This window comes from Ovis aries, chromosome 2, assembly GCF_016772045.2.
Source record: "Ovis aries strain OAR_USU_Benz2616 breed Rambouillet chromosome 2, ARS-UI_Ramb_v3.0, whole genome shotgun sequence".
NCBI classification, from domain to species: Eukaryota; Metazoa; Chordata; class Mammalia; order Artiodactyla; family Bovidae; genus Ovis; species Ovis aries.
This window is the reverse complement of record NC_056055.1, coordinates 103,323,648-103,340,837: the sequence shown is the minus strand read 5'-3', so window position 1 is coordinate 103,340,837 and position 17,190 is coordinate 103,323,648. Positions and strand designations below refer to the sequence as shown.

General features: G+C 37.8%; 1 protein-coding gene across 3 annotated transcripts in view; it reads left to right on the top strand.

Annotated features, from left to right (window-relative positions):
• The window catches only part of INTS9 (integrator complex subunit 9), a 143,824-nt gene that overhangs the window by 25,004 nt on the left and 101,630 nt on the right, over nt 1–17,190 (top strand). For 2 of the 3 annotated variants that reach the window (XM_004004441.6, XM_060409571.1), the window contains one exon: nt 14,209–14,336. In XM_004004441.6, the coding sequence (XP_004004490.1) occupies nt 14,209–14,336 (128 nt within the window). Of the gene's footprint in view, nt 1–14,208; nt 14,337–15,507; nt 15,666–17,190 lie in introns of those variants that run through there. The other variant, XM_060409572.1, reaches the window with a different exon arrangement.

The following is a 17,190-nucleotide window of genomic DNA, read 5'->3' as shown; positions in this document are numbered from 1 at the left end:
GTTGTTGTTGGATCACGCAAAGACACGGGGATTCTTGGCCCCCAGAGGAGAAGAATTCAATCCGGGGCCAGAGAGGAGGCTTGATCATTCAGAACTTTTGTGTAATAAAGTTTTATTAAAGTATAAAGGAGATAGAGAAAGCTTCTGACATAGGCATCAGAAGGGGGCAGAAAGAGTACCCCCCTGCTAGTCTTCAGCTGGATGTTATATAGTCACTCAGTTCAGTTCAGTTCAGTCGCTCAGTCGTGTCCTACTCTTTGCGACCCCATGAGTTATAGCACGCCAGGCCTCCCTGTCCATCACCAACTCCCGGAGTTCACTCAGACTCACATCCATCAAGTCAGTGATGCCATCCAGCCATCTCATCCTCGGTCGTCCCCTTCTCCTCCTGCCCCCAATCCCTCCCAGCATAAAAGTCTTTTCCAATGAGTCAACTCTTCGCATGAGGTGGCCAAAGTACTGGAGTTTCAGCTTTAGCATCATTCCTTCCAAAGAAATCCCAGGGCTGATCTCCTTCAGAATGGACTGGTTGGATCTCCTTGCAGTCCAAGGGACTCTCAAGAGTTTTCTCCAGCACCACAGTTCAAAGGCATCAATTCTTCGGTGCTCAGCCTTCTTCACAGTCCAACTCTCACATCCATACATGACTACAGGAAAAACCATAGCCTTGACTAGACAGACCTTAGTCGGCAAAGTAATGTCTCTGCTTTTGAATATACTATTTAGGTTGGTCATAACTTTTCTTCCAAGGAGTGTCTTTTAATTTCATGGATGCAGTCACCATCTGCGGTGATTTTGGAGCCCAAAAAAATAAAGTCTGACACTATTTCCACTCTTTCCCAATCTATTTCCTGTGAAGTGATGGGACCAAATGCCATATTCGTTTTCTGAATTTTTAGCTTTAAGCTAACTTTTCCACTCTCCTCTTTAACTTTCATCAAGAGGCTTTTTAGTTCCTCTTCACTTTCTGCCATAAGGGTGGTGTCATGTGCATATCTGAGGCTATTGATATTTCTCCCGGCCATCTTGATTCTAGCTTGTGTTTCTTCCAGCCCAGCGTTTCTCATGATGTACTCTGCATATAAGTTAAATAAGCAGGGTGACAATATACAGCCTTGACGTACTCCTTTTCCTATTTGAGACCAGTCTGTTGTTCCATGTCCAGTTCTAACTGTTGCTTCCTGACCTGCATATAGTCACTAGCAGTGTGTTAATGAAAGAAAGGAATGTCCTAAAACTCAGAATGGCACCAGGCCCCTCACCCATAAGATGCATTTTGGGATATATAGTCACTAGCAGTCACTAGTGACTATATAGTGAGTGACTATATAGTGACTAGTGAGGCTCCAGGCCCCTCACCCATAAGATGCATTTTGGGATAATCTTGACACCAAATGGTTCATCCTGGGCCATAAAATTATTAACTTGAATCTTGAAGAAGGGCGGATCACCATACAAATATTTTCATTTACATAGATTAGGGGAACAATATCTGAGTATAACATACTGGTTTGTCAAGTAGGTTCTGAGCCAAAAGGCAGAACCGACTTGAAGACAGAGTTTGGGGTAAATGCATAGTACATTAGCATAGCTAAAGACAAACATTTCCATAAGAAAAAGGCATTGGTTATCTCTAGGTTTGAGAATAATTAACTTCAGGTGAAACCAGGTGTTATTATGGCAACACTGTATTTTAAAAGAAACCTCCTTTTAAATTTGTATAGAGAAAGAAAAAATATCGATGGTTTGTGTCCTCCTGCCTCTTAAGAGAGATTAAAATGTCTGACACTTGCAGTCTATTTGCTCCATTTGGAGACTCCTGACCTTCCTGCCTGTTACCCTCTCAATAGTATTTATTTCATTCAGTTTGGGGGTAAGAGCTAATTTAATATTGGATAGAAAATGTTTGTCAGTAATTCTTATTGTTACTGGAGGTAATTCATACAATGATATTTTCAATTCCTGTTCCTTTCTAAGCAAGGGTCTACTTTTATTTTTAGAATTCATTTTCAGGTGTCAGCATTGATGTTTATTTTTATGAATATGTATTCTTTATAAATATAGCTATCAGATTAATGTAACATTTCTGGTAATTAGATAATTATCAATAGCATTTGAAAATTTTCTCATAAAATTAAAAAGCCTTGCTGAATCTCGCTAGAGAAATGTTTTGCCAGAGTTCAGAGAGCATCAAGGAGTTTATTAAAATTGTTAACGTAATCTCAAAACTTGAGATAAAAATCTGGGTGGTATCTGTTTCTTTCCTTCCTCCAAGGCAATATCTTACTGAATTTTGTGAGGTAGCATTCTCACTTTATTTCATTGCTGTTGCCATGTCAGTAGTTGTGAGTCATGTTCCCTTTGCATCTGGACCAGTATAAAATCAATCAAAATGAAAATCGTGAACCATTATCACTAGTAGTTCCTTGAAAATTAGCAAACATACCTGGCAAATGCTATACTAATATTCAAATAGTTATCCATTAAACTCCGTTAGATTTTGCTTTTGTGCTGTGTGACTTCTGTTATAAAGAGAAGGGCACTATAGAATTTGACAGTAGTAGGAAAGGTATATGACAGAATTCTAATGTCTGCAGAAGCATCGATAACAATACAGAAAAACACTCTTGCCCTCGGTACTAACGTTAAATAGATCTTAACGTTTTGCCTCTTTACTCTTTTTTGGACCAGATCTTCCTCTTCTCCCCACATTTGACATAGTGAAAGTGAAAGTGAAGTCGCTCAGTTGTGTCCAACTCTGCGACCCGTGTAGCCCACCAAGCTCCTCCGTACATGGGATTCTCCAGGCAAGAATACTGGAGTGGGTTGCCATTTCCTTCTCCATAAATCGTATCAAAAGGCAATATTCCCAATCTTCACTTTTCCTCCCTCTCCAGAAGTTACTTGTTTCCTCAAGTTGACGTGTATCATAGGCACGCATGGCTTTATTAGTTTAGTGTATGTTACAGTGTGTATATATTTATTCAGTATTATTGGTGGCTTAGCTGCTAAGTCCTGTCCAACTCTTTGCGACCCCATGGACTGTAGCCCACCAGGGTCCTCTGTCCATGGGATTTCCCAAGCAAGTATACTGAAGTGGGTTGCCATTTCCTTTTTCAGGGGATCTTCCCCACCCAGGGATTGAACCTGGGTCTCCTGCTTTACAGGTGGTTTCTTTACCAACTGAGCCACCAGGGCAGCCCTCAGTATTTTTAGGTGTTGCCAGATCATTCTCCAGAGTGATTATACCAATTTATACTCCAGTTTGACTACCTTCTTTTCCAAAATATGATATCATCAGTCTAATTTTAGTCTATTGAAAAAATTTTCTTATTCAGCCTATCAAATCCTTTTTTGTATGTCCTTGATGCTGGTGGTACTGAGCTTCTTTATATCTTTCTTTATTGACCACTTTTGTTTCCCTATTTCTGTTGGATTTTTAAATCTTTTTATTGTTAATCTGAATGAGCTTTTTGTACTGAATAGGTTGCCAGTGCTTTTTAAAAATTACATATTTTTGGAAATAACTCCTCTCAATCTCTGGCTTGTGTTTCCTCTCTGTTAGTGGTCCCTTTTGAAGGCTTTCATTTTAAAGTACCATAGTTAAATATATGAATCTTTGTCTTACACTTTGTGCTTCTTATCTCTTTAAGAAATTCCCCACTATCCCAGAGTGATAAGGTGTTATCCTCTTTCCATTTTATTTTTCATTACATATTCTGAAGTTTTTGTCTTCTTAAGTCATCTGGAATTAATTTTTTTGTGTGGTATGAAGTAATTATTCCAAGTAGGTTCCAACTGTTCCCAGCACTCCATATATCGGTAATGCTGCTTTTGTTGTCAGACTCCAAGACATGTATGTACCTCTTTTCTGGACTCTTGATTCCTTTACCACTTGTCCATTAGCTATTTTAGTTCAACATCTTACTGTTAATTACTCTGTAGTAAGTTGTAATGTCAGAAAATTTAAATCTTCTCTAATATTTATTCAATATATTTTTAGCTAATCTTAGCTCTTAATTGACTTTCATATGATTCTTAATTTCTATAAACAGTGGATTTATAAGAACTGATTTTTTCAAGTAGATTTGTTTTGAGGAATTGGCTCCTTTCATGTTGAGTATGCTAACCTTGCAGTGGTTTACTTTCAAGCTTTCCCTCCCATCCTTTGTGCTGTGGTGGTCACACATTTTTATACATTTTAAACTCCACACCATATTGTTGCCATTTTTTCCTTTAGAGAGTTAATTATATTTTTTAACAATTTTAAAAGTAGCTTTTAAAATGTGCATTTATTTCCACCATTTCCAGAGTTCTTCACTTTTTTGGTATAGATTCTTTCTTCCTAAAGAACTTCCTGAACATTTTTATAAGTCTGCTGGCAGTGAATTCTCTCCCCTTTTATTTGTCTCATAGAGTCTTTTTTTTCCAACTAAGTCCCCTGTTTTTATACTTTTTTTTCTTCCAGCTTTATTGAAATATAATTGACATACATTACTCTGTAAGTTAAGGTGTACAGCATGATTTAACTTACATATATCACAAGATGTTGACCACAATAAATTTAGTGAACATCCATCATCTCATATAGATATGAAATTAAAGAAATAGAAAAGAAAAAATTTTCCTTGTGTTGAGAACTCTTAGAATTTACTCTTATCAGCTTTTATGTATAACAAACAGCAGTGTTAATTTTATTTATCATGTTTTATATTATATTCCTAGTACTTATTTATCTTACAACTGAAAGTTTATAATTTTTGACCACCTTCATCCAGTCCTTCCTCCTCCCACTGCTTTGCCTGTGGTAACAACAGATTTGACCTCTTTTTCTGTGAGTTTGTTTCTTTCTGAAGTATAATTTACCTATAACTATTGGTTCCCATCACATGTCATAGTGATTCAAATATTTCTGTGTATTTCAAATGTATTTCAAAATGATCACCGGAATAAGTCTAGTATCATCTGTTGCCATACAAATATATTACATAATTATTGGTTATTTCCCTACACTGTACACTTCAAACCCATGACTCATTCATTTTGCATCTGGAAGTTTGAACTTCTTAATCTCCCTCACCTACTGTTTCCGTTTTTTACAGCAGCTTATTATCTTTCCAAGTTTTAAGGAGAGTTTTATATGTTGGGGTTTTAAAAAAAAATTTTTTAATAGGGTTTTATACTTTTTTTTTTTAACTTTTATGATGCATTTAAATTTTTACCATATACAACATGGTATTCTCATCTTAATTCTTTTTACTTTTACTGAATGTTCATTGCTGGTATGTAAGAAAGAACGCAGTTAATTTTGGTAAGCTGATTTTTTTTGTATCCAGCAATCTTGATGAACTCTATTAGTTGTAGTAGATTTTCTTCAGAATGTCTTATAAGCATATCATCTGTGGACAGTGAGATTTTTATTTCTCCACTTCTAACCATTTTATCTTTTATTTTTCTTGTCTTATTGCATTATATATCATTTCCAGTACAGTATTGAATTTAAGCAGTCATAGTGGACATCGTTTTGTTCTTGACATTCAGGAAACTGTTTCTTATGCTTAATCATCAACTATGATGTAGAATTTGGTTAGCGACTTAACATCTTCTCTTTATAGTTTGGTAAGACTTTTGCCTTTATAATGATATTGAGTTTTTAAAATACATTTTCTCAATCTTTCGAGTTTTCTTTTTCCCTAGATTCCTTTGTATGTTAATTATACTCATTGGTTTTCTAATGTGGTACCAAGAAGGAAAAGCATTCCATTAAAACCAATTTGCTAGAAGTATTTTTTAATGTCATATTTGAATCAGAAAGAACTAAAGTTTATTTCACTGCCAGAGAGAGAAAACTGAACCGCTTCTTTCTGCCCACAGGTATCCACAGTGAACATGTGAATTGGCTAAATAGAAAATTGAGAAAAAGAGGGAAAAAGTGATGACGATGATGTCATTTACAGCTTACTTCATTAACACTGTTACCTATAAAAAAAGCTCCTTTATGGTGTGTAAAATTCTCCCAAACAAGATTGAAGAGCTTTTGATACTAGCTCAACCTAAAGGTTACATCACAGGGCTTTAAAAACAGTTTCATCAGTAAAACTACTTTACAGCAAGAGAATTCTATCATCTTTTATTTATTTATTTATTTATTTTCCCTTTTTTTAATTTTTTGGAATGGAAGGGGAAAGCCAACAGAAGAAAATTACTGCTTATGGTCGACTGCAGACATATTGAATAATTTAATCTTTGCTTTGCCTTGCCTTAGCCAGCTAACTAATTTTTTTGTTCACTAGATTATACATTCAGTCTACATTCTTAGCAGCTCACACCAGGGCCTTTCCGAGCACAGCATCTCTGCCGCTGTTTTCTGGTCTGTGACGTCCCTTCCTCTTTGTGCGGCGTGGCATGCAGTGGTGGTGAAGTGCTCTGTGTCCAGATCTCATTCTGCTGGGCTCTCATGCTGGCACAGCCTCTACAGCTTTGGGACCTCACAATTTCTGTGCTGCATTTTCTCCATCTGTAAAATGGGTATAATGTCTACCTCATAGTGTTTCCGGGAGGATTAAAGGAGTTAGATGTAAAGTTCTTGCAGAGTGCCTGACATTTAATAAATACCGTATCATAATAACTCTATGTATTACCATCGATTTAAAGAAGACTAGGAAAGAGGAGTACATATGTGATGTTTCAGTCCATGGTTCTCTCTGCAAAAGACAGACTGACTTCTCAAAGCCAGTTCACTAAACTTGAATTTGCCATATGATGAAATTACCGAGTTGACCTTACATACTAATATGACAAATTCTTTATTTTTTATTTGTTTAATTGAGATATAGTTGATTTGCCAAATTTTGTTGTTGTTAATGCAGTTTACAGTAGTTCATACAGCTTTTAAAGATTTCTGTGAGGCCAGATTGGCTAGTTGTCATTTTGTGTTCATAGCAGCTTTTTAAAATTAAAGTCTTAAATTTGCTGAAACCAGAGGTCATAATATGAGTCTTCTTAGTAACAGTTGTAATATTCAGAAACATAAATTTCAAAAGCAGAAACTGCCCCTCTCCCCCGACCCCCCGCCACCACCAAGGGCTGTGTACCTCAATGAAAGGAGTACCTGAAAAATACCATTTGCTTGTTCAAGAGGTCAGTAAGGAAGATTGCCTCTGCAAGGAGCTGGGGCCAGTGCTTTGAGAGTCTTAAATCTGATTTGTCTGCTCCTCTATAAGTATAAATAGTCAAGCTGAGAAATCAACTTAAAGATTGATCTCAAGATGGTAATACATAGAATTCCCACAGATATACCCCACCAAAGATGGGCTCACCATCCAAAAAGTTAAAACAACAGTAATGAAATCCATTATCAATTTGAATCATCAAACCTAACAGGATTCCTAAGAACTTTAGACAATTGTACAATCTGATGGAGAGTTTAAAATTAAAACATTAAAATGATCAAAGACATAAATGAAGATATCAAACCTGTGAAGAGACTAAGATGTTATTTTTTACAAAAGAGAACTTCTAGAGATGAAAAGTAGTCAGTGAAAAGAAAATTTCAGTAGAGGAGTTTAAATAGCAGATATGACACCAATAGGAAGGAATTAGCGACTTAAGATAGAGCTGAGAAAAGTATCCAGAATGGAATACACAGAGCTCAAAAAGCAAACTATGAAAGGATAATTTAGTTACAGAGACAGTAAAAGGAAGCATTACAACATAAATTTAGTGGGCATTTCACTAGGAAAGGATACAGTAGAGGTAGTATTAAAAATGATCATGGCTGACTGTTTTTCACAGCTGTGAAAGACAAGTCCTTATATGTTAGAAGCATAATTCCCTCCCCCGCAAAAAATATACCAATGTACATCTTAATAAAATATCAAAACACTATTGGCAAAGAGATCTTAATAGCCACCTATAATGGATTACCAGACCAGCAGCAGATTTCTCACTAGCCCTCAGAGTTGCCAGAGGACAGTTGGATTAATAAATTTACTGTTGAAGGTAGTTTGCTACCTTATAATTCCATCACCATCGCTATTGAGGAGTAAAGTCAAAATTAAGAAATTTCCAGACTAGTGAATGACCAAGAGTTTACCATTTGAAGGAAATAGACTAAAGGATGTACTTCAGGAAAAAGGGAATTGGCCCTAAAAGAGAGAAATGAGATACAAGAAGCATGGTGAACAAAGAAGTTGGTTAAGATGATGGTAAATAATCATTAACTGTTTAAAAAAAAAGTGTAGAATAATTCACTGACTCTAAATACTATTGTTAGGGTATATCTTTCTTTAATTTGCATAGCACTGAGAGAAAAAACAGAGTTAAATCTTGACAAGTTGCTTTAATGATTGTGTTCATCGATACATTAATCTGTTACACAAACTTCTCATTCCTTTTAAATTTTTGTTACCCAGTTCAAGTAAAGTCGTAGTTGTCTTCATAAGCTTTGTTTCAAATGTGATAGAGAATCCTTTTGTACATATGTTGGTTATGGACCATAGCAAAGTTTCATCAGTTTTGAAATAGTTTCCATAGTAGAAAAAAGTCAGTAACAACTAAAACTCAAGAAATAATAATATAATGATATTACTGAGAAATAACTAGAAGAAATAGCTCACAAGTAGTTGCTTCTTGGTGATTCACTTTTAACTATATATATGTAAATTTCATTTAAAAAAACATAAGACTGATTCAGTGAAGGAAAAATTGATATAGCTATAATATTATTTAGAAATAAATCTAAAAATAAATTTTGAGACAGAGAGCATCACATAATGATAAAACATTCAATAGTAATAATTTCAATTTTGTAGCAATGTAGCCTCAATATGTAAAAAGCAAAATAGGACAGAATTTCAATAAGAAATAGACAAGTTCTTTTCTCCTAAGACTCAAAAGTAGGTAAAGATATAGGAGATTTAGGTAAGATAATAAACTCAGTCTGCTCTGTATACAATTAGATTACGTATTTCCAGTTTTCATGCACACTGGTTCATTTATAAAAAATCAGCCATTCACACTATACTGCTACAAAGCAAGTTTCAATAAATATCAGGAAGTGTGTATAAAATCTATTCCCTGCCCACAAGAAAATTAGAAATCAATTACCAAAAGATAACCATTACCACCTTTATATTTGAAAGTGAAACCAAGCACATGAACATATGCAACACACAATTCTTTGTGGCTTAAAGCAGAAATCACAATAGAAGTCACATAGTCCTTAGAAATGGATAAATTGAAAACTCAATGTGAATTTGAAAAATGCCTCCAGAGCATCACTTAGAGGGCTATCTGGAGCCTGAATGCATAACTTAATGGGCTACACTGCACATCCAGCTGCAGGAATTTTTACAAATAAAACTTGAACAATAAAACCAAGAGTAGAAATTGGAAAGCAAAGATATATGTATGTTAATGATAATTGACTAGTTGGTTTTGAACTGAAGGAATAAAACATCTTAAACTGTAAAGGAAGAGCAAAAAAATTGAAAGAAATCAATGCATTGCTTCCGGCTCAGAAAAATGTTATTTTATAGTAGAAATGGCAGCATTCCCTAAATACATAGCTTAAATGTAGCCTCCATTAAGATCCTTGGGAAGACTGTTTTAGTACTGAGGTCTTCATTCTAACTTGTTTTCAAATATTTCAATATAGTAAAAACTACAGCCTTGAGGGCAAAAATGGGAAACAAAACCAAAAAAGGACAGTAGATAAAGTAGAGATTTCAGAAATAGATATAAATTATTATAGGACTCAGAGGTGCTAAAAACTAAAGATGAGTTAAAGCCGGGAGAAGTTACATTCAATGAATTTTGCTGTGACATTTAGAAAAATGGAATCGTGTTTTTTTCTCAGTTGTGGATAAGAGATAGATTTAAGACTCTCTATGAAAACAGTATTTTCAGAGATCAGGTTGGTTTGTCAGCACAGTAGCTATTCTGCAGAAGTGTGTCAACATCAAAAGGAAGGCAGTGAAGAGAAGCGCAGAAAATGGACAGATGTGAAGTCTAAGTGATGGAAGTTTATTGTACTAATTTTGCTTACTTGTGTGTTTGAAATTTTCCATAATAAAACGGTTTTAAAGGAAAGTAAGAGAATTGGAAATATGTTTACTAACTATAATTGATAAAAAAAAAAATTACCCCCAAAATGTCAGTGATTCTAAAAAAAAATAAAAATTATGAAACCTTGTGTTTGCTCGAATATTCACTTTTGCAATAGTAACTTATCTTCCTGGAGGGAAAACTAGCAATAGAAAAATATTTGTAAAATTGTTCGTTCACTTTACCTAGTCTTTTTATTTTTTAATTGATTGGCTGCGCTGGGTATTTATTTATTGGCTGGGCTGGGTCATCGTTGCTGCATGCAGGCTTTCTCTAGTTGCACAAGTCGGGGACTACAGGAGGTGTGGCTTGTGGACTTAGTTGCTCATGCAGGATCCTAGTTCCCAGACCAGGGATTGAACCCGTGTCTCCTGCATTGGCAGGTGAATTCTTAATCTAGGGATGTCCCTGCCTAGTCTCATGGGACACACAGATGTCTAAAACATTAGAGAATGCCACAATGAAATAGAATTTATTCTTTAAAATGCTGTAAATTTAGGTGTCCCCCCAAAAAAATATTTCAGTAGCCTCTTCAGCCCCTTCTGTAACTACAGTAACAATGAATGCACACTATATGTCAGGTTCTGTATCTATTCATTTAGTCCTCACAACTTTAGGAGGGTAGCGTTTATTACTGCATCTTGCAGATAAGGAAACTGTATCTTTGCAAAGTTAAGTAATTTTCCCAAAATCACATGTTAATAATGAGCATGACCAGTTTTTGAGCCCAGGCATTCTTGCTTCAAACTCCCTGCTTTAAATCATTTCTTCAAACTGCCTCTCCAAACCAAAGCATTTATCAAGTAGTTGATTTCCTGTTTAGGGTCATTTACTCGCTCCTAGATAGCCACTGCTAACATTTACTAACTTCTGTTTTGGTAGATTCCAGACGGTTTTGACCGTAATGCTAACGGGACTAAGCAGTGTAACGGATCTTCTGCTGTATGACTGATGACATTGTAGATAGGCACAGCCTTTTTTGGAAAACATTTTGGCAGCATATTTCAAGAGCCATAAAATGCTCATATTTTTTTGACCTAGTTAATGCCTCTTCTGGGAATCCTCTGAAGAAACAGTCCATGGAAAAAAGCCTTGAGCGCTGAAGTTAACACTGCAGTCGTGTTTGTGACAGAGCAACCTAAAGTGACCCTAAATGTTCAACAGCAAGGGAAGGATTAAACAAGTGATGGTGTATTTTTTTTTAGGCAGCCAGTAAAGATGAAGTGCGATGCAATGACAAAGAAAACACAGCTGTCAGTCTTACGAGCAGTACACAGACCAGTAGTGCACTAAAATTATAGCTTTTACAAATATGAAAAAAGTCAGGGACTGGGAAAACGCTGGTGAGGAGTGTTTTTCAAAAATTTTGTCATCTTTTTTCCTAATTATAAAGTCACATGGTTACTCACTGTTTCTGTGCATTCTCATAAGCCTCGCTAGACTATCATCTACTTGGTGACTGTTCTCAACTGCATGTTGGAAACAGGCAGAGAGCATCAGTGGAGCAGAGAAACTTCGGGAACCTTGCCAGGTGGCTCATTGGCTGGTGATAATTACTCTTGCCTCAGCAGACTGAGCTGACCCTCACAAAGTGAGCAGTGTGGTTTGGGAAGCAGGAGTAAGATCTCTGGAGTCGGGAGAACTTGCTGTGTGTCTTTGGCTCTCTTCTCAGCCCCTTCAACTGTGTAAAAAGCTCTATTTCCTGACTCATAAAATTGGAGCTACTGACATCGAAGTCTGGCACTCTTGGTAGATGCTCTGGAAGTGTCTTGCGGTCGGTTATGGCCCTTATGCAGTGGCCCTGGTCTTTTTTCATCCTTGGATGACAGGAGCAGTTAGATGGCTGACTTCCTTTGCCTGAAATCTTCTGAGCAGCAGCTTTGCCATGTCCATTTTCTGTCTTCTGCTGCAGCTTGTTAATCCATGATTTAAAGATGAAGATCAAAAAGATTTTGTCATTCGATGTGGCTGGCTAAATTTTCAGCTTTGTTTTAGTTATATATTTTTTTCTGATTATAAAAGTATGGTAAATGCTGGTAGTCAAACATTGAGAAGATGCAAAAAGCTGAAAGAAGAAAATTACACTAATCTTTCTACCCAGAAATAATCATTAGATACATTCCAATTCTTTTCTGTTTAGCTTTTTCTGAGTATCTGTTGTTGTTTTTTTATAGGCGAACTCTTATAAGAACCCCTGTTATGTTTGGGGCAGGTTTAATAGGTTCCTCTGTGTTCATTTTGAGATAGTTTATCTTTAACAAATACATGATTCCTAAATAAGTATGAAGACCAAGCTGGCAATAGGTAACAGATGGAGAAAGGGCAGGGGTGGATAGCTCTGCCTTGATTAGTTGGAAAATATATTCTGTAGTTCTGATTGCTCTTAAAGAGTGAACTCACAGGTAAAGTATAATTACCCAAATCATGCTTCCTGGACTTTTTTAGTACTTTCTTGCTACTGTTTTTATTGTAAGTAACCTGTACTATTTTAGGCCATGCGTTGTGAATTATACAATGAAAAATTATCTTATATAAATAAACTTGGAATGAAGAAGCTTGCAAGGGACTTCCCTGGCAGTCCAGTAGATAGGACTCTGCACTTCCACTACAAGGGACCTGGGCTCGATCCCTGGTTGGGGGACTAAAATCTGGAAGCCACACAGCGTGGCCAGAAAAGAAGCTTACAAAATACCCCAAATTCCTTGGTTCTCGGGCTTATCAGTTTTAGAAACTGCAGTTTTAAAAACTCATCAGTTCCTGTGCTGTCTTCTGGAGAAAAGTAGGAAATGTATCCAGTGATGGAAGCAACCGAGCAACCAGTAGCTGTGACGGCTTAGCCGGAGCTGTGGCGGTCACGTGGGGGCCAGCACTGATGCTGCATTACCCTGTATGTGTGTGGGTCCTCAGTCATGTCCGGCTCTCAGCAGCCCCATGGACTGTAACTCACCAGGCTCCTCTGTCCATGGGATTCTCCAGGCAAGAATACCGGAGCAGGTTGCCATTTCCTTCTCCAGGGCATCTTCCTGAACCTAGGGATTGAAACTGTGTCTCCTGCATTGGCAGGTAGATTCTTTACCACTGCGACACCTGGGAAGTTCCACTTTACCCTGATTTTTACTTAAATCAGAAAGAAAGAATGTGTCTGTCCAGAGATAAGGAACATTGATCCTTCCATTTTCTGGACTTTGCTGTTCAAGAGAGGCTTCTATGAGATGACTTAAAAAGTGAGAGAAAAGGTCTTTTTTCTCTTCCTTCATTTTTTTCTTCAGAGCAGCAGTCAAGTTATAAAAGGTGACGCAGAGTCCATCCCATGTAAATAATTCTCAGTGTGGTGTATCTGTCATCTCCACTCCATTGAGGAAGACGTGAAGAGTGTTTGAAGTTGGCCTATTGGTTTGCCCTGTCACCTTGGTGGCTCATGTCCCTTTGACCTCTGAGGTCTGCTGCCACAAGCAGGAGGCCCCTGATTTGTTGGGAGTTGGTGTTCCTCACTCCCGCCTGGTATCTGCACATCAGGGAGGTCATTTGTCCTGACAAGGCTGAGCCATTAGGAGCCCTTACCCTAAGGCTTGTTTGTTTACCTTTCCCCAGTATTTCCTCCTAAAGGAAAGTCACCTGACTGACTTACAGAGGAGAAAACTTAACCGGTAGCACAGTTTGAGATTCCAGCTTAGAAATTAATTTGACTTTACACAGTGGACAGGACTGAGCGACTTTGACTTTATTTCACTTTCACACAGTACTTAGGTATGATGGGATAGGGGGAATTTGAATGTGTCATGTGAGAATGGAGCAGAAAACTACAGCCTGGAAACCATCTATTTGGAATAACCTCGGCCCCTCCAAAACTCTGCTTTCCTGAGATGTAAACTGGCACCCTACAAAGAACTGGATAGGATCCGAGGTAAAGAATGCTGAATGTGAGGGGAAGTGGTATCCAGAGCTGTGAAAGGGCGGAAACCACATAGAAAGTTAGCTGAATTTACACCCTGTTGCAATGAGGGAAGATGGTCAGCTTTATTTAATTCACTGTGTTTTTGAGACTTCTGTAACTGATTATTGACAAAAGGTTTTCTTTTTATTTTTTTTTAATCTTTTCAGTATTGCCTGTCAGGGCACCCGACCTTACCATGCAATGTGCTCAAATTCAAATCAACCACCATTATGTTGGACTGTGGACTGGACATGACTTCCACCCTCAACTTCCTTCCTTTGCCACTTGTTCAGAGGTATGTACTGATGCATCTGAAATAGACTGAGCTTTAGTTGGTTGACAAACGGTCCCCAGTAGCATCAAGATTGCAGTGCCCTTTGTGTTGTCCAGAGTTTACTTTGTTCCCTTAAAAACATTCTTAAAATAATATTCTTTGGCTGGGTTGATGGAAAGTGTTGTATTGATTTATTGATTGACTTCTTTATTACAACTTCTTCTGAGCTTCTGTAAAATGTTCCTGCAACTGCTTAGTGCAAGTGAGGTCATGTATATTTCATCTTTCTTGCTAATTCATGTAGGAGCGGATAAATGGTCAACTGATAAGCCCCAAGAATTGAATTTTAGACTCATTTGCAAGGACTTGACATCATAAAGCCTGACATTTGTTTTTGGTAGGTATCTATGTATTAGATATCTGTTAGTATCTGATACTGGAGAAGGCAATGGCAAGCCACTCCAGCACTCTTGCCTGGAAAATCCCATGGATGGAGGAGCCTGGTAGGCTACAGTCCCTGACATCGTGAAGAGTTGGACACAACTGAGCGACTTCACTTTCACTTTTCACTTTCATGCATTGGAGAAGGAAGTGGCCACCCACTCCAGTGTTCTTGCCTGGAGAATCCCAGGGACAGAGGAAACTGGTGGGCTGCCGTCTGTGGGGTCATACAGACTCGGACATGACTGAAGTGACTTAGCAGCAGCAGCAGCAGCAGTATCTGATACTGATCATCTGTAGATACACAGAATCACATATGAAGCCAAAGTCCTTGTCTGAAAGCAGACAGATTACCCCAAGCCTACAGGCAGCACTATTCACTCTAACGAAGACCTTGTCTAAGAGATCAGTTTTCCAACTTGCTGCTATTTAGAAGCAGCAATTTATAAAAGAAGCGGATCCTTTTAGAAGTAGATATACTCCCAGTAGCAAAAAGTGATACCGCATGGAGGAAGGGAAACAGAGAAGCTATCTCAAGCAGATTTAAGAACTTAAAAGCTTAACAAGCTAGGTAAACCATCTCATGTATTCTCATTCACTGCTGAAGAATTCACTGTGTTCAGTGATTATTCATAATGATAACCCCATGAACCTTCTACAAAAGGTATAATTAAAAATGAAGGGTTGACTTTTTTCTGAGATAAGGCATACAGTGGTGACTAGGTGGTAAAGAATCCACTTGCCAATGCAGGAAATGCAGGTTCGATCCCTGGGTCAGGAAGATCCCCTGGCATAGGAAATAGCAACCCACTGGGAAATCCCATGGACAGAGGAACCTGGCAGACCAAAATCCATGAGGTTACAAAGAGTCATCGTGACTGAGAGACTAAACAACACCAGAGGCATAAGGTAAGGTGATGGGGACAAGATCAAAGGCAATTCCAGATTACATTTTATGCATAACTGATAAAATTCAGTTATAATCACACCCATCACTTAGAAATACATTTACCATCCATCTGGGGAGGCCTTACGAATAGCTGTGAAAAGAAGAGAAGCGAAAAGCAAAGGAGAAAAGAAAAGATGTAAGCATCTGAATGCAGAGTTCCAAAGAATAGCAAGAAAAGATAAGAAAGCCTTCTTCAGTGATCGATGCAAGGAAATAGAGGAAAACAACAGAATGGGAAAGACTAGAGATCTCTTCAAGAAAATTAGAGATACCAAGGGAACATTTCATGCAACAATGGACTCGATAAAGGACAGAAATGGTAGGACCTAACAGAAGCAGAAGATGTTAAGAAGAGGTGGCAGAATACACGGAAGAACTGTACAAAACAGATCTTCACGACCCAGATAATCATGATGGTGTGATCACTCACCTAGAGCAGACATCTTGGAATGTGAAGTCAAGTGGGCCTTAAAACGCATCACTACGAACAAAGCTAGTGGAGGTGATGGAATTCCAGTTGAGCTATTTCAAATCCTGAAAGATGGTGCTGTGAAAGTGCTGCACTCACTATGCCAGCAAATTTGGAAAACTCAGCAGTGGCCACAGGACTGGAAAAGGTCAGTCTTCATTCCAATCCCAAAGAAAGGCAATGCCAAAGAATGCTCAAACGACCACACAATTGCACTCATCTCACATGCTAGTAAAGTAATGCTCAAAATTCTGCAAGCCAGGCTTCAGCAATACGTGAACCATGAAGTCCCTGATGTTCAAGCTGGTTTTAGAAAAGGCAGAGGAACTAGAGATCAAATTGCCAGCATCCGCTGGATCATGGAAAAAGCAAGAGAGTTCCAGAAAAACATCTATTTCTGCTTTATTGACTATGCCAAAGCCTTTGACTGTGTGGATCACAATAAACTGTGGAAAATTCTTCAAGAGATGGAAATACCAGACCACCTGACCTGCCTCTTGAGAAATCTATATGCAGGTCAGGAAGCAACATTTGAACTGGACATGGAACAACAGACTGCTTCCAAATAGGAAAAGGAGTAAGTCAAGGCTGTATATTGTCATCCTGCTTATTTAACTTCTCTGCAAAGAACATCATGAGAAACGCTGGACTGGAAGAAACACAAGGTGGAATCAAGATTGCTGGGAGAAATATCAATAACCTCCGATATGCAGATGACACCACCCTTCTGGCAGAAAGTGAAGAGGAACTCAAAAGCCTCTTGATGAAAATGAAAGAGGAGAGTGAAAAAGTTGGCTTAAAGCTCAACATTCAGAAAACGAGGATCATGGCATCCAGTCCCATCACTTCATGGAAATTAGATGGGGAAACAGTAGAAACAGTGTCAGACTTTATTTTTTGGGCTCCAAAATCACTGCAGATGGTGACTGCAGCCATGAAATTAAAAGACGCTTACTCCTTGGAAGAAAAGTTACGACCAACCTAGATTCAAAAGCAGAGACATTACTTTGCCGACT